Source organism: Phaethon lepturus, unplaced genomic scaffold, assembly GCF_000687285.1.
Source record: "Phaethon lepturus isolate BGI_N335 unplaced genomic scaffold, ASM68728v1 scaffold16786, whole genome shotgun sequence".
In the NCBI taxonomy this organism is placed as follows: domain Eukaryota; kingdom Metazoa; phylum Chordata; class Aves; order Phaethontiformes; family Phaethontidae; genus Phaethon; species Phaethon lepturus.
This window is the reverse complement of record NW_010547052.1, coordinates 4,635-25,728: the sequence shown is the minus strand read 5'-3', so window position 1 is coordinate 25,728 and position 21,094 is coordinate 4,635. Positions and strand designations below refer to the sequence as shown.

The window sequence follows — 21,094 nt, the reverse complement described above, 5'->3', positions numbered from 1 at the left end:
CGGCGTGGCGGCCCTGGAGCAGCACCTGCACAAACACACGCACGCCTGCGTCGCCGTAGAGCGTTATTCCGGGGTGAAGCAGCGAACCCCTTGGAAACGCAGTAATGTTCCCCCCCGCGTGGCGAGGAACACCGTGGGAACGGAAGAGCAGCATCGCGGGAGCGACCATCTCCGTCTGCCACCGCTCCTGCTCCCCTGAACCCAAAGGGTGTTCTCTGCCGTAAAACTTGGGGTAGTAGTACCGACGGGAGACTATCTTTTCCTAGTAACACTTTTCTGTTTCAGTCCCAAATCTGTAACAGCAATGGCATTTCCCCTCCCCCAGCACAGATCATTAATCATCCTGGACTTAATTAAGTGATGGATTGTTACTGGCCCAACCCTGTTCACATTCGTTTTCAATTTCCTGGTTTTGCAAGGCTGTTTATGAAGAGCGTTGTTTTCTTTTTAGACATCAACATTTTTTACGGGGCTTGTGAAACTTCACGATGGGTTTCAAACGCGCACTGAAGATTTTGCGTAGCTCAAACCCTTAAATCTGTAACATCGATTTTGATGAAAACTAGAACATGCTTTGAGTAAATCAACACTTTCTTCTTACTTCTGTAACGATCCAGGGCTGCACGTACATAAATTCCCTGACTTAAGGGTTGCACTGCCAGCTTGCCTTATCACATCTTTCATTTAGAAAGGCATCAAGATCAACCCCCAAACACGCCAAAGGAATCACCTACCTCGCCGGCAGTCACCGTTGTGTCTCCAGAAATCATGCTTATAGTTGTGCTTTTTCCAGCTCCGTTGGGTCCTAACAAACCTAATACTTCTCCTGGAACAAATATGCAAGAACTGTTAATAATAATTATTGTTAATAAGATCTTCTTCCCTGTGCGCTAGGTAATATCTAAAAGTGCAGTAAGAGAAAGGGTTGTTCATTAACCTTCCCAATAAATTAAAACCGTGAATGCAGGAGCCCAGGTGCGTTGGGTCTGGTTGCACACAAGAAAGTTCTAACAAAAATATGGTCTCCAAATGTGACCTTCACATTAGATTTTAGTCATTTATAGGAGGTTAGGCAAAATACTTAAACCTTTTTTAACACTAAAAGAGAGGTTTTTGACAGCAACTTTCTTCTTTTTCTTAAAGATGGAACTGGCTTTCTTGTCTTCATATTCCTTGCGCAAACTGTTGACAACGATAACTGGCTCCTGTGAAGAGACGAAGTGGGAAATAAAAACTCTCATCCTATCCCATGACACAGCTCATCTGTTCTTACCATTAAGTATGACTCTTTAAAGAGAAACTTTCTAAATTAAGAGTCCAAGAAACAGAGCAACAGAAAAAAAAGGAAAAAAAGCAGGATAGGAATAAAAATATAGTGTCAGCTAAATTCCTTCTGGTGCCAGGGCAGCCGTGGGCTGGATGGCGAGATGTGCGCTTGGACATCAGATCAGTAAATAGTAAGTGCATGAGCTAAGAAAGAGGAGACAGGCCTGAAGATGGAGAATGAAAAAGAAAAGAAGCCAGAAGGCTGGTTTCACCTCGTCCTGCTGCAGGGAGGCCATCGCGCTCCTCACCCTCTCCCTCTCTGCCTGGACTTCTGGGGGTTCCTCCCCAGGGTGGTCCCTGTTCTGGCGGGCGACCGCTCTCCTCTGCTGGATCCTACGAGCGGAGGAGGAGAGATGGTGTCGCCAGGAATCACTTCCAAAAAGTCTCGGGTTTACAAGTTTGTTCCCAGGGCAGCGCCAATGTAGCGCCCCACAATATTTATTTGAATTCAGGGAGGTGTTCCACAGACAGCGTTTGCTCAAATATTTGTTCATGGGGGGAAGAAAAACATCCCACTGGCACGCATGAGAAAATAAAGGCCAACTTTAGCTTTTCTTTCATCATTAAGTATTGACTGGTCCCCCACTCAACACATGCCCACGATCTGTTCAAGGAGAATTAGAATACACGGGGCAGGTTTTCAAAGCTATTTGGGCGTTTAACTCCTAGCTGAGTCACATTTGTTAACGTCTGACAATTTAATATTTTCTACAGATGTTTTCCCCCATGGCTTAGGTGGTCACTCGCATGCTGTTGGCAACAGGTAAGAGAGCAGGTAGCAGACGACCCCAGCCTGATGAAGCTTTAGGGGAAGTCTCCGTCCTGTAGAGAGCAGTTCTGACACATTTGAAAAGGAGTTAAAATGTTGGATTTAAATTTGTAACTATTAATTTAGCCAGCTGTAGTGAAATGTCCTGAAACCTCAGCTATGAAGCTTAATTTAAAAAAAAGCTTCAATCACATTTATTATTCTGTCTAGGACATTGTAGTTCAACTGACCTTCTATTGCAACACACTGGGTGGGAATTTACCTCCAGACACATTCAGGGAAACTCCAATAAGTAAAGTTGGAAACTGTAATGACCCAAAGGAATAAAAAAATCCCTCCCTTCATTCTCAATTTCCTCCTTTCCAGATAAACTGATTAAGACTAAAAATATGAGCTTTATCCACACTTTGCAAAATGTTTTTAAGTTCATTCCTCCTCTCCTCCTGCTGTCAGGGGTGAGCCACAGAATCATTAAGGACCTTTAAGATCATCAAGTCCAACCATCAGCCCAACCCCACCGTGCCCACTGAACCACATCCCGAAGTGCCACGTTCACATGTTTTTTGAACACCTCCAGTGATGGTGACTCCACCACCTCCCTGGGCAGCCTGTGCCAATGCCTGACCACTCTCTCAGTGAAGAAATTTTTCCTAATATCTAGCCTAAATAGGAGGGTCCTGCCTGACTGTGCAGCACTGAGCCCACCCTACAGACTGGGATAACCGTGGCTCACAAGGCACCCTGGCACCCGGCTGCTCGGGACACACCTGAAGACGGGATCAAGTCTTGTGACTGCTTCTCCGTATCTCATCTCCAAACAGCGCAGGAGAAAAGCAAAAATCACACAGTGGATGTAAGGCTAAAAAGAAATAAGGAATTAGGTTTGTATGGAGACAAGGTAACAACACAATTAATTTTTATTATAAGGGCATGCAGGGACTGATCTCATTTACTTCAGCTATTGAAAAGGTCCCAAAGGGGAAGACACTAAATCGATGCTTTGCATACATGTCCATCTCATATGCAGATCATTTGCAAAGCCTTGACTTGATACTGCGGTTTTGGCTTGGATAATCTGCATCACAACAGACATCCTACAGGATCAGAGACTACATCTTTCTTCTGCAGAAGCAGCGTTAGACTGATTACGAATATCTCTGCCTTATACATGAGCTCCGCTTAATCCTCCCACCATTTTTGCACATATGGTACAGCACCCAGGGGTCACGAGAGACACAAGCCCATGATTACTTGGATGTACCTCCCCTGCCAGCATTTAACCCATGCTTTATTTGTGGGGAGAGTTATACAAGCCCAGTGCAAGTCCATTAGAACGGTCATCCTTTCCAAAACAACCATCATCAAACTGCTCCTTACTGCAAAGACAGCTACGAAGACGTGATTCCATGACTCAAGAAGACCGATACTGTGAAACAATGAGAAACGCTACAAGAAAAGAAAATATCAGTTGATTAGAAAAATTCCTTAGCGCGGTGTGCCTCAGTGCAGGGTCGGAGCAAGTGTGGGATGTAGGGATGCTTAGCTTTTCTCCAGGAGGGGGTTGAGGAGCTTTGATCTGTACTTTTTTTTGGTTCATATTGCCTCAAAGAACTGCAGCTTCCTTGGCTACAGCTAATTCAGAGGGGCTTCAAATCAGCCAGGTTAGCTCGACCTTTTCCACCGTTGCATCTCTCTTCCCACTCCTGTCATCTCCTTCTGCCAGATCACTTCATCCCTCCAGGTCTTCCCACTCCACCGCCTTCCCCTCCCATGCTACCCTGGCTGCCAAGGTACAGTCACGGTAACAGCCTTTTGTAACGAAACAAACTAAGAAGATCCCAATCAGACAACGATTAACAAGTCAAATCTTGGTCCTTTCTCTCACTCCCCAGCCTGGACCTTTTCTTCTCCTGTTGTCTTTTCTCACTCTGTCTTTTTGACATTTTGTCAGACTTTTTGTCTTTTGGCACTTGGAGACAGGGAATTTGGAAAGTCCCTCTTGCTTTTCCAGTTTGCACCACTAGGACCATTACTGAATTTAGTAGGACGTGTTTACTTACTGGTGCAGAGAAAATCAACCAGCCCAGCAGTGGAAACACAGGAATCAAAGTAGAGAAGGTGAAGTAAAGTGCTTCATGTAGGTCACTGAGCATATAGAGAGTGAAATTCACCTGGAATAAAGCAGAAAATGTATTTCCAATATTCATGTTGCTAAAAACTAGGCTATTTGTCACTGATTTGGGTCATTCTGCTGAGTATCAGTATATTTGAAGTGAGAACTCAAATGGCAAGGTGTGTACATCAGACACTTCAGGGCGAAGGTTCACTTCACTTACCAGAATGAAGATGAAAGACCAAATGTAACGATTGCTCCGTCCCGTGCGAAATTTAAAGGCAATTACATAGACGAGGAGGACAAGAGATACTCCGTAACCAATGGCACAAATGATCTAGAGAGAGACTGATGTCAGCGACGAGGAGATGGACGTGGGTGTATGAAGGCCTGCCTGAAGCAGCCCATTTCAATTCAAATATTTAATGCAAAAACTCACTGCGAAATGAGGGAGGGGGATTTGTGGCTGCTCATTTTCCCGTACGTAAAGAGCTCACCAGGGGCAGGATGGTGACAGCCTGCAAGGGGCAGACGGGGTTGAAGAGCAGCACGACCCCGAACATGAGGCACACCAGGGTCCAGAAGAGCGGGACGTCCACCAGCGCCTGCCCGCACCAGTACGCCGAGGGGAAGAGCCCCGCGAGCCGCAGCTGGGCACGAGCCTGGAGCTGCACAAGCAAATGGGAAAAGGGAGCTGATTCAGAAGAGCCCGGAACACCGTTCCTGCTCTTCCTCCTCCTTCTCCATTACTCTCACTCCTCCCTTCCCTGGATGAGCTTTCCTCTCCTTTCCAAGCTCTTTCAATTCTTTCTTAGTTCTACTATTGATTAAAAACGCATCGTTCTTAAAAAGAAAAAAAAAAAGTTAAATCCTCCTGACCCCAAAATCTTTAATAATGCCCAAGTTGTTCTGAGCTTCACCGATTCCCTGAGGTGCAGGGTACCAAAGCGTGTTATCAGGGTACCAGCCCACCGGCACAAGAGCCTCTCCAGAGACATCACATTTGCATTTGCTTCTTGTGTGAGACCACTTTCCACACATGCTTTTTACCTTGTAATCCTCCATGCTGCTCACCGCAAAGTGAGGAGGCAAACCGGCAGCCAAAATCAGCATGTAGCTGAGACAGATGAAAAAAATATCACTCTTTACTTCTGGGTTTTGCGTCTGCAGAAGAGAAATTCGGAAGTCATCAGTAATCAACAGCTGCCCAGGGAATTCCTGGCTGGGTCAATGCTCACAGGATGACTAAAGCTACAAGCGAGTGCTAACACTTATGGTACATAATCTGCGTTGAAGAACACAAAACAAAGCAATTTTAAAACAGCATTTAGGCTAAAAGTATTTGAATTACTGTAAATTGTTGAGGGTAGAGACCATCTTTTGATCCTGATTAGCGTCAAATAGATGCTGAAGCAAGGCAGGTCTTGCAAGGGTTACTGTTGTATTCCTAACATACTGCCACATAGCACAAGCTTGAATGTCCTGTGGCACTGAAACCCCTATAGAGCTCTTAAACACTGCAGAAGAAATGATCATTAAATAGCACCAGTGTTGACTGCTGAGCAATGCCCCCAGCAACTGGCCAGCAGTTGGACCACTGACCAACCCTTGCAGGTTGCTCATCCAACCACTTTTCCAACCCATCCAGTTCTTACCACCTCAACGTGGCTTTTTTTTAATTAATTTTCACCAAGAAAGGCAGGACACTCACGTTATAAAAGGGCTCGCTCCAGACGCGGATACGTGCAGTGCAATTGAAGAGCCTTAGGAAGGTGTTGCTGAGGATGTTCACGAGCATGGGGAAACAGTTGATGGGTTCTGCACTGCACATGACTGTGAATCGGTAGCTCTGAAGACGTAAGAGCAAAAGATGTTACCTTCGTGCCCATGAGAGGTGTGTGGAGGAGCTGACCACAGCGAGGGGTTTAGAGAAAAGCAATGACAAAAGACAGACAGGTTTATTGATGGGACCGCAGAGACCTGGAAGCGTGCTCACAGGCACCGCGAGCAAAGCGATCGATAAAGACAACAATTTCTGGAGAAAAGCACAAAAGACTTGAATTAATGCTTTTCTCTAAAGATCACTGTAAAAAAGCCTGCAGTGGAAAGAACCAAATATAATCCTGGTTTCCCACAAACAGGATTACTGATACTATTTAATATGTCAGATAAATATTTTCCCTTTTGCTGTGCCTCGTTTAAACAAATTTCAGAAAATTATGTCGACATACAGGATGAAAGAAGAGAAAATATCACTCACCTTGTCTTCCAGGGATATTTTTATAGCTCCATTATGTAGTGGAATGCTTGTGATGTTTTTCTCAAGAGTAATTTCTGGCATCATGTTTTGAGACTTCAAAGCCACAATGAAATCCTCAATTTCTGATCCTGAAATCAAGTCAAAAACAGAAATTAGAATAATTATGGGTTTTTTTCTTTAAATATAAAGTTTTTTATAGACAAGTTCCCACTTACAAAGCAGAGGTATGTTAACAAAAAAAAAAAAATCATTCAGAATCTAAGCAAACTTACATTGTCTATATTTTTTTCCTATTTTAGTTAAATGGGATTTGCTTTTGCTCAAAAGAAAACACTTCCCAAGGCCAGAAATATATAAAGGAACGTACAGAAAGAGTAAGGCAAGGTTGATCTATCAACTCTAAGAGGACTCAGAGTGGTGCAGAAAGTGAATCAACATCACATGTTCTTTTTCACCTGTATCATTGAAGATGAGAAGATTTGTAGACTTATTTTGAATTTTCTCTTCAGTGGGAAGAAAATACGAGCTAGCTGTGATTTCCCAGTTGCCGGAGCCGTCCCACAGTTGAAATCCAATGAAAAGCATAAGCATTGGAAGGATAAATATTCCAAAGAACAACAATCTAGATGGAAAAAGAGACCATAAGTCCCGGGGAACTCCACCTTTGACTAATTGTGTGATTTATGTTGAGAAAGGCAAGGGGAAATTTAAAACTTTAGCAATTCAGGGCTCTACCAGTAAATTCTAACTGTCCTTATTACTGCAGCTTTTAACCATTTCCCATCTAATTCTTAGCTTCCCAACATCTCCACCAGTATTTAAGCCTTCCCTCACCCACTCAAGGGAATGATTAAATCCTTTGAAAAGCACCAAGCCAGCACAGGGGCTGCAGAGTAGCCGAGAGCTCCCGTACTTACATGGACCTGAGAAACTTTCCTTCGTGCTTTAGTTTTAAGAAGCGAACTCTCATCACGGCACACACTTGCTGCCTCCAGAGTGCCATCCCGCTCACTGCCGCGATCCCCTGTTCGGAAAACACCAGGAGGCTTTGGTCCCTCTCCTCAAGGTCTCCGTCTTCTGCGTGTTCACCACGAGAAACATCATTATCCACAAAAAGCGTGCAAAGGACGAGTTTTAAGTGCAAACAATCAACAAGGATCTTGTGTTCTGAATAGAGGAACACTTTTAATTTTTTAGCCAGAAAACAAACAAGGGCAGAGAAAAGGGGACATAATTATCTGGAATATAATCTACATTGGTGAATTCAGACTGGCTGATCCGACATATGGGCTCATACGACAACACATCCAGTATCTTCACTGGCCTTGTGAAATGCCTTCTGGCTAGTTTACCTCTTCCCACCTCCTGGTCTGGGCAACATACCCTTCAAAGGCAAATACCCTTCCAACATCAGTCTTAATTCATGTGCTTAAAAGCCCATGGGAGGTTGAGACTGAATCATCTAGACTTCTCCGAGAAGATATTCTTCACTAAAAGAAGGCTGAATACAACTGCAACTCTTGACCTACCAAAAGCTACCAAAATTCACATTTAACAGATATTCATTAGATATTTAATTAAAACATATGTATATATGTAACCTTAATGACACTACACTTGCAAATTGGAGTCAGTGTTTTACCTTCTTGATCAATGGCTTCCTCGCCCTCCAGCTTCAGGAAAACATCTTCCAGGGTTGTCCTGCTAACCTCATAATTAACAACCCCCTGCAAAAAACTGTTCTCCAGATGGCTGAACAGATCTGCACGACAGAAACAGCCAGGCTCAGCCCAACGACCAATGCTAGCATTGAGCAGAAACTCAGACTGGCATGATTAACGTTGTACGTTCTAGTGTTCACATAATTAATCTCCGTAACTTAAAAGCCACGGCAAAATTATTGTGCTCTTTAGAGGTAAGCGGAAACTTCAGCGTTCTTGATTACCACGGGCCTTCCTGGTGGGACAACTCTCATCCTGAAACCAGAGGAGACTCAGTGGGTTTTATTTCGCAGATTAATTGGTGGGCTTTCTTTTGTTCATCCGCAGTATTAATATTAGCACGTACTTTAGAGGCTTGCTTTAAGGCTGGTGTTTATGCAGCTCCGGGTTTCCAAATCCCATGCAGTACGGACAAGGAAATATATTCCCTTCACAGCAACTTTGCTTTCTGCTTTTCCCACCACTTAGTTTTCCTTTACAACCCTGACGCAACGACAGGCTTTTCTTACCTGGGAAGCTGTCGGTGTTTTCCAGAGGCAGCATATAACACAGCTCGCCCCGCTTCTGTCCTTTGAGCACGGCATTGGGGATGTACTGTCTGACCAGGGATGATGTAAGCTCGGGGTCACACAGGTCATTTATGCGCATTCTGTTTGTATTAAAAAGCAATTGCTATAATATTAAATGAGAAAAACGTGCATGCATCATCCGTTTAAAATATAAAGCCAGAGGTTGTTCTTCAAGCCATAGGGAAACCTATGTGGGAACTTTTATAGATGTCTGCAGTGCCCCTGGTTTTGCCATGCACGCGAGAAATAGTTGAGGTTAAGAATAATGATCCTGGCCAACACTGCTAAACCAAGAACACAGACATTAAAATCCAAAGAAAAACAACTTTACATTAAAGCCATCACTGGCACCACAGAGCAAGTGGAAATTGCAATTCATCTTACTCTGGTCCCCTTTTGGCTGCGAAGGAGGTTGCAAAGTCATTTTAGCTACGTACTCAGAGCTTTCAAGATTGGGTTCCAAGGAAAAGCAGCTTGCTATCCAAAGCAAGATATTTTTGGCAGCCTCAAAAGTCTTCTAAAATGAACTGTTGAGATTTCTATTACTCTATATAGAAACTCCATAGGGACACAGACTCTACAAGAAAATACATCAACGAGAAGCTTTTCATAAAGAGAGTGATGACCAAAAAGAAAAGGATTTACCTTAAGTGATAGCCAATTCCCCATTTTCTCTTCAGGTACAGAGATGAGCCAACACACTGTAATCTCCCATTTGAGAGAAACGCTTTCCGATCTAAGGAGATACGAATACAAAGGATTTAGGGGGGATTTACAACAGTGCAGTAGACTGACCTCACTCTGCTCCTTCTGAACTCAACAGACATTTTTATAATGAAGTCGAGAGGAGTAAAACCAGGCCACTGTTGAAGGTTTTTTTTCTTTTTGAACTGCTGCCTTTCTCCTAAGCACCAAGGGTAATCTTTAATTACGTGTTCTTGTGTATAGGCTTGTGGAAAATTTCCCATGCAGCCCGGGAGCAATAAGAAAATAGGAAAGATATTACTTCAAACAATATCACTAATTTGTGTGGGTGCTGCTAGTGGTACATCCAGATAATATGCAATTGCTTCATCCTGAAGCAGAGCATGAGCAAGGTCTTGGTAGGGCACGTCAGTCCAGTTTTAGCCTTTGCTCAGCCTGGGTTGGGTGGTCGCTATCAGACAAAATGTGTCCAGCAAGCAGAGACTGCACCGTGGCAGGACCCATACATGGGCTCTGCAATGGGAAATCCTTGTTTTCAAGCTGCAGGTCAACCGCAGCATGAAAATCTGAGCTCACCAGCATGAGCATCAGCCTCCTCCATGGACTGGGTTTTTTTAGCGTCACGCGTCCAGCCTGGCGTTCCTTCAGAAGGCTCCACACGTGGTGCCTGGAGCAGGGATCCAACCCAGCCGTCGGCTCATCTAAAAGCAACACCTGCAAAGGCGAGCAAGATCAGACCTCCACGTTCCCAAGCCAGCATGTCCATGTTTGCATCGTTTCATTTCATGCTTTTGATGATCTAACTCTTAACAATAAAAAGCATCCTCAAATATCAGCCATTTTTACTGTTTTTTCTCCTGTGACAATATTATTACCCTTTTCATTTAAAACACGCTTCTCATTGACCTAGATTCCTTGATCCTTCCAGCAACCTAGTGAATTAGTAGGTCAGCAGACTTGGAGTGCCAGGGCAAAAGTACAAATGTCTGCACGCCAAATCAAAATGCAAAACTATGTGCTAAAGCGGTATGTGTTGTGTGTGTGACTGGTACCTACCTGGGGATTTCCTAGAATTGCAATTCCAAGAGACAATTTTCTTTTTTGTCCCCCACTCAGATCATTGGCGTGGACATCCTGAAGGTCGGCGAGGTCCAACATCGTGAGAACTTTCTGCACCTTGGCAATATACAAAGACAAGAGCCAGATTTCCAAAGCACTTGTTATGTTTTAATTCATACATGGCTACACACAGTACAGGAGAGTATAACTTCAAGATTTTAAAATTATCTACTTTAAATGGCTTGGCTTAGAGAGAAGTACTGCAAGTCTGAATTCTAAGTCCTATGACATGAGGATAAGAAAGAACTGAAAAAATGTTTCTGCCCTAAATTAGGGTTGTTCTCATTTCCACAGAACAAGATGCTGGTGATAATCTTTTACAAAGAAAGCTCAAGGTGTCCAAGATGCTGTAAAACAGAGGTCAGACAAGCACATACCAACCTCTTGCTCTACTTCCTTCCACTGAATCCCCTTGATGTGAGCAAAAGTTCTCAGGTTTTCCTTCACCGTTAAGGCTTCAAAATGCAAATTAAATTGGGGGCAAATCCCAACCATTCCCTGAATTCCTTCCATATCCTGTACTTCAGACACTTTGTAGTTGTATATCATTGCAGAACCTGCCCACAGGAATGAATGAAACAAATTTCATACTGTACAGTATTTCCCAGTTATAAGGGGAGAGCCGACTGCTGTGTGTTCTTACCTCCGACATTAATTCCAGCATTGAGGGTGTTTCTCAAGTGTTTATATAACAAGGTAAAATAACTTTGTTTTGCCCAAAGCTTTAATACCATTCAAAATATTTTAGAGCACCAAATCTCTCCCTTAAGAACTAAAACATATTTCCTATAGGTATGCAGCTCATGGAAAACATCAGGCCATCCAGATGGAGAAATAACCATCTGTGTGGACACATGAGCGTATCCACAAGGGATGCATTAGCCCTGAAGCTCACGTTGAAGGAGAAAGCTGCACTGACAATGAGCCAGACTGAATAACCGATGGAAAGCTTGTTTTTTTGCATCTTTAACCCCTTACACTTGAAAAAACAAAGAGCTTCTTGTCTTCAGCATTCAAGTTCACCATCTTACCTGCTGAAGGCTTGGAAAATCCACTGAGAACATTTAAGAGAGCAGTTTTTCCAGATCCACTGTGACCAAGTAATGCAGTGATCTGGCCTTCATATATATTTAAGGACAAACCTAGAATAGAAACAGGAAAATATTAGGATGGAGGTTTGTGAGAAACAGACTTGTACCCGTAGCTTGCTCCCAAGTATGGCGGTGGAGTGACACTTCTTTTGAAGCTGAGAGTCAAAACCACAGATCCAAAAGCATGAGTTGCATCTTTGGAAGTTAGGACTAAACTTAATAAGGAACTTGCCATCATGAAATTGATTGAATTGAGGGAACAAGTGTATTAGCTTCAGTATTTAAAGAATTTTGACTTCTGTTTTCTATGAGGTTCATAACTTTTTGATATAGCATGGCTCAAAAGAGAGCCCACAGAAAGAGAAAAGCCCATAGCCTTTCCAACACATGAGATTTCAAGAGTTATTTCAAAGCAGCCAGACTTTGCTATCTCATTTCCTTTTTTAAAAAAAAAAAAAGACTTATTTTGTATTTTTGTGGGTTCTTTGTGTTGAGGGTTTTTTTACTCAGTACAAGCCTTTGAGACCATATTGATATTTTCACTGTCACTTGGAGTTCTTGTTAAACAAAGGCATTTAACTAATATCCCACAACGATGCCATGACTATGCCACCTACTTGCGTACCTGTGGTTGGCAGATGTGCAAGTGCTTGTTGAACACTGGTCAGCCAGTGACAGCAGACTTGGCTCTAGCCAGCGACCAAAAATAAAAAGTTTTGTTTGCCCAGAAGAGTTTACTTTTTGAGAGGGAGGGTTGGGAAGTGATTTTTGTAGTGGTTCATAGCTGCAAAACCCACAGCTTTTAAGGAGACTTCTGCTCTTGCAAAAAATAATAAATAGTAATTTTCCTGGAGTGAACAGGAAGGTAACAACCTGGTAGAAATTTGCCAGTAATTTACCCCAGCAGAAATAACCATTGCATAATGCATTTTAATAGTGCTGGAGGCAGAATTAAAAACACCCAGTACATTTCATAACAGTTTGGGTTCACATCTGGTGAAAAATGAAATTAAAGAATTCCAAAACCTCTCTTACCCCTTAAAGCTTCGGTTCTCTTGTCCTTCTTCTTGTATGTTTTTTTAATATCGTTTAGTCTAAAGGAAAGGTAAGCAAGCCATTACTATTGAATCTCACAATTTTGGCATGTTTCCTCTGCCTCGAAGTAACCTTTGAAAATTATTGGAAGAACATATCTCAACCTTCTCCTCAAACTGGTCCTGCACATTACCCTCAGGGGTTAGTGTAATTCCATCTGATGGAATTGTTTTATATAATTCATTTCTTGTACCCTTAAAAGCAGAATTAACTAATGTACTTTTCTAAAAGATGTTTAAAAGGTTTCGAAGTCAAACTCGGTGAATAAAACAGAAGGCCCTAGGGAATGAGAAAACACGTGGTTATATAATTAAAAGTGATGACCTAGCTATTATTTTAGCAGATTTAGATTTGCTTAGATAGGCAAATGGGCTTAGATTTAGATTTGCCTTAGATAGGCAACGGGCAGCAACAGCAATGGGACAAACTAGCCCCGTAAGGTTGTAAGTAAGAGCGCCCGACGCAGCACACTCCAGCAGCAGTGTTCTTAAAGACGACGGTGGAGGGGAACAGACTCGCTGCTGCTGCTCTGCAAAGAGGAAATTGCTGGGTAGCAAGTCGGTCCCTGGCACCGAAGATGCACCATGTCCAATAAATGTTCAAATCCGGCTCTGGAGCAGAACGCAACACTGAACAAACCCTTCCTTTCACGTGTTTGCCATTGACCTTACCTGTATACGTTAGGCAGCTCAGTCTAACGTCCACCGGTGCAATACAGCTACGCTGTCTAGAGTCAAATATTATGTATAGGCTTATATTTTTCATGCCTACGCGTCTTTACCTGATGGCTTCCTTCCCATCGAAGCCTGGAGGCATCGGCTCGGCATTACTGCTGAGGACAGGATCACGGCGGCTCTCACCACCAGCTCTCACCCCCATATATCCGCTCCTGGGCTTGAACCAGTATGACGGTCTCAGGAAGAACATAGGTGGATATGGTACTCCGTATTTGCCTAATTCAGAGACAAAGAAGGTGAAATATCAACAAAAAACTACTATGTGTCCACTCAACTTCGATAAATGCCATGTCCAGCCATCTCTTCCTCTACAACAGAAGCAGCCAGCCTTTAGGATTGGTAAGTTCTGCAAAGTGATCCACCCACCCGTATCTGTACATGCAGGTGGGGAACCATCACAGCAAAGACCTCATTGACCACCTCTTTGGCCCAGAGGCTGTAGGAAAATCAGGTGAAGTCCTACAATATCCTTTTAAACGCAGTGGTTAGGGCTGCTGGAGCAGATGTAAAGGATCTCAGTTCCTTGCTGCAAGATTTAATGTTCCTTTTGGAGCCTGTTTTTGAGGCAGGGCCAATTGAGGTAGCTACATCCACCCAGCTTCTGGAAAACAGGATTCTTCCCAACCATTTTTTCACAAGCAATATAGTAAATGCTGTTTTCAACCCCTCGTATTATACAGCATGGCTCATAGCTGTTAAGATGCCATTCCACAACCCAACCAGTTCTCTGCCAGGACAACTTTTTTGTTGCTCCACATAGTTTACAGCTTTCTCGGCGCTCTCCCACCGCTTCTTTGGTGCCTTTCCCCCTATGAGGGGAAAGGATTATAGAAGAAAAATGCAAAGAAATCTGTATTCTTTCCCTCACGTTTCTACTTACCAGGTAAAACCTTGTCAAAGTAGATGGCCAACAGCAAATACAAGACACTGTCAAGGGGCAGGACGATGTATAGGTTAAAGAAAGGGTACAATTCTGGTGTAAGGACTGGTCCATATTTTTCTAATTTTACCATCTAGGGGTGAAAAAAGCGCAAGTCAGATGGAACAATTCCTTTAGCCAGAAATACTACATGCAAGCCACTGCTGTGTCATCATGACCATTTTCACTAGAAACCCATGCCCACACGTGATCGTGACACCATTTCCAGGGCAACACTTTATTATGACCACAAGTATCCGAAGTGCTTCAGTAAGCTGAATTCAAAGTTGTGCAGAAGAAGTTTCTACACCAGAAGAGTGAGGTTCACAGTATTTGCTGAGGCAGCACTTCAGGACCTCATGGTTCTTGCAGATCTTGGTAGCCACCAGACACATCCCACTGCTGCAATAATTTTCCAGAGATTGACATTTATTGTATATACAGAGCTGGTAAAACTCGCGATGCAGTTGGGAGTCTAACTACGTTTGTTATGAAATAGCACGTACTTCTTGGCGTCAAGTTTTCTTTTTACAAAACAACCCGGGCAGAGGGGCGTGACTGGGTCGTTACAGCAATGCAAATTACGTACAGCAGCTACTGTTACCTGGCAGAAGTCTGCAGCGTGTTTGCTGTGGGCTGAACTTTTATCACGTGCTGGCTTTATTTGGAACATACCTTTGAGATGCCAGCTGTAAAGGCAAAAGGACTGAAGAGATTAAAAATCCATTCCGAAGATGGTGGTAGTTTTTCAAACAGTGTCAGAAAGCCCAGCAATCCAAAGACGATGTGAAGGACAAATCCCACGAAGCTGGCAATATTTGGCTGCTTTAACAACGAGCTGAGCATGAAACAGAAGTGAATCTGCAGCAGAGAAAACCAGTACTTAGCAGGATGCGTTTCTGCTGGCGATGAAAAAAAACCAACGTGAAAATTCAACAAGCAAAACCAGGGACCCAGTGAGTTTCAGTTGTCCCCTACAGATGCACATGGCACATCACAAGGCTTGCACCATTTAGCAGACAGCTTTGATATTTAGGGCAGGTCTATAGGGGCAGACAGATCAGACCCCCCTCGGCCTCCCGAGGAGGAAGCCCTGGCCCCAGGGGCACACGGCATCAGCCTTCCCACTCATGCTGGTGTCAGCACCTCTCCTTACTCTGATTTCAAGTCAGAATCTCCCAAAATGTTGTGATATATTAGCCTACAAATTGTAATAAATCCCAATAGCGGAGAAGCTTTTTATTCCTTTCTCACATAATGCCCAACCCCAGACTAGTCTTGGAGTTTTAGACGTTTTAATTAGGAAATGAAAAAATTGCGCATCGTTTAACAACGCAAAAGCAGACTTACGGATGCTATGCCATAAGAGAAATAAAAAAAATATATTTCAAAAAAGTTGTGATCGTAGATGACTCCTCTAATCGTGATCAGCGTCAGCAGGCTTGCCGTTACGGAAACATAGACGGTGTACAGCAAGCTCCAGGATAACCTACGAATGAAGGCACGGTTATTGTTGCCTCAGTACGTGACAGCACATGTCATTCCATGGCCACCACAAGACACACCCTTTTTAATCCAAATACACTTCCGTTTACAGTTTCCAGACTGGAAAGGTGCAATATCCGTGTCTTGCACCTACCCAAATCTCTGCAGATGCAAAGAGCCACAGGGCATCTAAGCAGAGGCTCTGTGGTCGGGACCACTTACGTTCATGCTTTTCCCAATGATGTGAAATACTCATGCTCAGAAGGCTCTGGAAGCCTGTTTTGATAGACCCTAAGTCCCTCCTGCGCTTGATCGTTTGCAGTTTTCTCCAAAATCTGTTGTTTCTTCACTTTTTGTGTTCTCTGTGTATATCCACCCATCTCCAGGAGGCAAACAACACCTCAACACAAGAACCTTGCTACACTCAGAGTGCCCTTTCTCTTTTTTTTTTGGGGTAGAGTGCCGAGCTAAGCATAACAAACAACAACAAAATCGTGTTTTCAGAGCAACGTGCTTGGAAACTCCAGCAAATGGTACGTTACAGATAAAAGCAGCAAAGGTTTTGCTTCCCCAAGGGGCGAAACGCGGCTTCAGAGCGCCCGGCTGCGTGGTTGAGCAATTGTCAACGACTGCTGCTGGGGTCTGGGGAATTAACACCGCGCTGAGCGGTGCTACCGGAGCCGCATCCACCCTCCGAGCGAGCGTGCACCTCGTATAATAGGGAGAACACAGAAGAGAAGCTAATTCCTGTAATTACACCGTTTATTTCTCCGAGACTTACCAGAACGCGATATCTTGCAAACCCATTGCTCTCATTAATACCTTGAGCTGCTTCTTCTCTCTTATAACTTTCACTGATAAAAAGTACATATATGGGGAGAAGCACAATATAATGTAAATAATGAACCAAATATAATCCAGTTTATACACAGGTTTGACGGGGGGTGATTTCAGACGAACGCCACTAATTGACTTCATCTCTTCCCAGACAGAATGGTTTGTTTTCATCTGAAGAAAATAAATTCGCCATTAATTTGATTTTCTGTAACGAAACAGCCAACATCGGAACAAACAGGTTTTCACAAGCATTAACGTTATTAGTTTGTCAATAACATTATTACATTAATAAGTGGCAAATAACCTCAATATTTACATCTGGATAGTAAATATTGAGATAGATGGAAGAGTTTGTCACTGAATAATAGAGTTTGGTCCCTACTGAATAGTTCACTTCTGTTTTTCAAAACCGACCAGTCTGATAAAATAAAACCTCAAAGACAGGACAAAAATTTTGGCAATAGTGTTTCTATTGATTTTACTTTAATTTTTCCTGTAGACTTACAGATAAAAAATGAAAGAGGGAAAAAAAAAAAAGAAAAAAGGAAGTGTGGCAACACATGGGCACAAACGGACTGTCAACCTCTAAGTCAGCCACTGCCCAGTGTTATTCCACAGGTGGGTTTTGGCTGCTAATTTTCAACATAAGATAGGAAACCTCTTGCACCCAAGAAAAAGATGCAATTTGCCAAGATGATCTATCATTCTTTTGAATCACACTATGCATTTAAAAAGTGAATGATCACAGAAAATGAACTGGTTTGGGATTTTTAATTTTATTTGGGTTTTTTCAGCGCACAGGTAACTCTAGAAGGAACAGAAAGCATGTTTTCCATCATAATCATACTTACTTCTATGACTGCTGCATCAATGCTGGACTGCACCGATAGGAAACCAGCATACCAGTACAAAGGGACTTTGCAGTTACTTGATGAAAAATTGGAGCAGGTATCTGTGAGGAAAAAAAAAAAAAAAGATTTTTATCTATATATTTCCATAGATGTCGATATAAATGCTTACGTATATATGTGGGGTTGAAAATGTATTTGACATAAGAGAGAGGAAATCAGGATTTAGTTTTACTCATCCTTTTTCCCGGAGCAGCCACTTTTCTCCAAGAATAATGCGGTATTGGGCGTTGGTGGCTTTGGCTCCATGGACCACCTGAGGTGGCACCAAGCCCGTCGTCACAGCGCAGGACAGCGGCCACGCTCAGCTCTCCCGCTTTGGCCGGAGCCTGGGCTCAAAGTGCAGCAACCACAAGTGTGCCCAGCCCCGGGGGCAGGAGAGGAGCACGGCTAGTGAACCCAGGGCACGCTGGCCGGGGGTCATGTCGGAGAGGAGCTACTGACTTGTGTAGACAGAATAAATAGCCTCTCCACCATTTCCATTCTCCAAGACCTGCTCTTAGAAAAATACCTTTCCCCCCCATCAACTGAGGAACTCACTTGAATTTTATCTGCTAATAAGCCTACTTTTTGTTTCGGCTCGTTTACTACTCTTAGTCAGTAAATAGGAGCACATTTGGTCAAAGAAGCAGCAACGTGGACAAACGCGTGCGCAGGTTTATGTTTTAATGTATTAAACACGTGTCCGTGCACTGCATGTTAGAAGTACATTAGTGCACGCATGATGCTGATTTTCGGGGCATGATAAGACATAGAAGGGAGGGGGACAACAAGGACTGTGGATAACGTGTATGTTTTCTTAAATTTTTTTTCTCTGCCATTTGTTTCCTTCTAAGTGAACAAAACCTCAAATTCTAATTAATATCCTTCTTGAAGCAGTTAGCACATACAGCCTTGATCCCTTCCGAGCGGCATGGCAGCACAGAGATCCACCTAAGCATTTTAAAACGTAAAACCAAGTTCTCTGGTTTCATTTATTTTGTTACCGATGTGTTCAAAGGCATCATTTGGAGATACCACACTGTAGCTTTGAAATCTGAGACTGTAGGAGAAGTCATCCTTAAAAACAACACCAATAATGTCTTCAAAAACTCCTCTTGTTTCCAGTTTTTTCTCATTTTCCACCTCTTCTATAATTACACCTGTTATTTAAAGAAAAAAAAAAAGACAAGACTAAAACCACCACAGCTGAAATTTTGATTACTCGTGCAACAACATGAAAATGGGCATCAGGCACAATCTGTACCCTCAAAAATTGTGATGTCCACGTCCTTCTCTCCCCCCAGCACAATGAGGACTGTGTCAGGGTGGGTTCGGGCAGCTGTAACAAGGGTTTAAGAGCAGCGTTACCCGTCAGTGCAGAATCCGAAGCCACTTTGCTCATTATTCGCCTGGTGGTGTTTGTTGCAGGTGTGTATGCGAGTGTGACTCCCACAGCGTTGAAGGCTGGATCATCTAACCGTCCGAGGAAGTCGTAAGGGATTTCTTGCCGCGGGTAGTGGAATATCATAGTTGACGATGTTTGTATTACTAAGAGAAAAACCACCAGTGTAATCCATTCCTAGACGAAGGGAAGGAAATGCAAAAGTGAGTGGCAGCTCAGTGACTTGGAGGTTGGGTGGCACGGAAGGTGTCTTCAAGGACCCTTCTCCTCCAGCGCTGATCCGGCTCCTCCGGCCGTGAATGCTGCCTTTCTGTAGATGAGGAGCTGCTGTTTCACAGGTGTAATAATTTTAAAATATGAGGAATGTTTCAAGCGAAAAACATGTTTTCTTAGTAGCGGAGCCAACAAGGTCCGTTGACAATTTCACATCCGTAATGGTGAATTGGACATTGTGTTCCTCTGGGCAGCGCAGAAATGGGGTCAACAACCAAAAGCAACCAGCAAGGCTTGTAACAAGCCCTTATTATGCCGTGATATTGCAGCGTCACGGGAAGAAGTGTAACTGCTGACATTTTGCAGAGCAGCACGTTACCAGCTAGGGCTTCTCATATAGCACCAAGCATAAAAACAACCGCATGTGAAAATACATCGTAGCGGAAGTCCTAACGTCCCTTTGGAAGAACCGATACTTGCCTGAAAACTTTCTGTCTTCATCCTCCACATGAGAAGAATATTTTTCCAGAGGAGAGCACGGGTTTGCTGAAATATTTTTGAGGCTTTCTTGAATATCCCCTGCATTTTCCCAGCTCGGATGAGAAAGGAAATAATATAATTTAGAATAAAACAGCTCACTGGAAGTTAATACATTTACTCGGGTAAAGGCCGCCTCAGAGGAAGCTAATGACATGCCAAAGGTTAAGAGCTTTTCTCCATTTTACAATTTGGCCAACCAAGGGGAAGTTTGAAGGAAATGGTCCACGATCGCGCAAGGGAACGGAGAGCTGGCTTGGACTCAGCTGCCTCTTCCACATGCACAGATTCAGCCTTCTTCATCCCAAAGAGGCTTTGTAGAGAGAGGCATTCAACCGGTTATAGTTCGATCCTTCATCTACATAAAATTAACAACGGAAAAGCCAGTCTGTACTGTACTAAAAACATGAGGGGGTTGAATGGCATATAGAAGAAAGAAGATAAAAATTTTAATTTTCTTCTTTTATGCAGCTATTCAAAATACTTAAAACACACATAATCTGCAGCAGCATTGTCAAGTCCAGCTCCTGGGTGCAGGAGCTCTGGTTTTATGTCGCACGTACCCCTGAGCCTCAGACCCTGCATTTCCCGCAGCGAATTTATGTCCTGCTTTAGACACGCGGTCTGTTGGCAAACCACTGCTCGCCTGCCCTAGATATTGGAACTGGACCCTCAAACAACCCCATTGCTTACACGCCTTCCCCCCACATCGTCTTCAGGGGGAAGCCAGCTGCCGCCCGGGAGGTGGTTAGATGCTAAAAGTAGCCTAAAATAGATGCTGCCACCATCTCCCTTAAGCAGGCTGGTGAGACCCATTTTTCGTGTTTTCACCCAGACGCTAATATAACGAATTATAAATCTAGTATAGCTAGAGCAGGGCAACATTAAGAAAACACCAGGGTGTTTCTTCATACCCTTCTAAATACTGAGCAGGGAGTATTTACTGGGGGATATTTTCATGGGGAATATTTATTTCGGCTCCAACTTTGATCATGTGGCCAAACAGCAAATACCCCGTGCAAGAACAACAGCAATTCCAGAGTGGCCGGTTTCACGACCTTCCCAGAAAGGGAGCAAGGGAGGGAACCTCAGAACATATTTTTGTATTTTAATCCTTTAAAACGGCTGAAACCAAAAATCAAAGCAACCTCAAACGCATTGTGCTCTTTTCCCCTTGGACATAATTTCCTGATTTCACAGATCGGGCAGCTGGAGTTAATAAATGGTTCTACTACTCTGTTCCCTTCATTGTTTATTTTTGGAAGAATTAAATATTTGCGTACTCCAGGGGCGATGGATCCAGAAT

General features: G+C 43.4%; 1 protein-coding gene across 1 annotated transcript; it reads right to left on the bottom strand.

The window, feature by feature from the left end:
- Positions 1-12: 12 nt before the first annotated feature.
- LOC104622669 (ATP-binding cassette sub-family A member 9-like) lies at positions 13-19,836 on the bottom strand (the record flags this gene model as incomplete). Its single annotated transcript, XM_010289525.1, is given in 32 exon segments — positions 13-25; positions 735-826; positions 1,088-1,202; positions 1,539-1,659; positions 2,863-2,954; positions 3,473-3,541; positions 4,156-4,266; positions 4,432-4,545; positions 4,706-4,876; positions 5,259-5,372; positions 5,920-6,057; positions 6,469-6,596; positions 6,924-7,090; positions 7,386-7,545; positions 8,111-8,230; positions 8,699-8,838; positions 9,404-9,494; positions 10,040-10,078; positions 10,081-10,177; positions 10,520-10,639; positions 10,964-11,139; positions 11,614-11,724; positions 12,709-12,767; positions 13,550-13,721; positions 14,386-14,518; positions 15,100-15,285; positions 15,775-15,913; positions 16,691-16,917; positions 17,598-17,698; positions 18,641-18,796; positions 19,005-19,215; positions 19,732-19,836. Coding segments are annotated over 32 exon segments (3,988 nt in total), but the record flags the coding sequence as incomplete, so codon positions are not given.
- Positions 19,837-21,094: the final 1,258 nt, after the last annotated feature.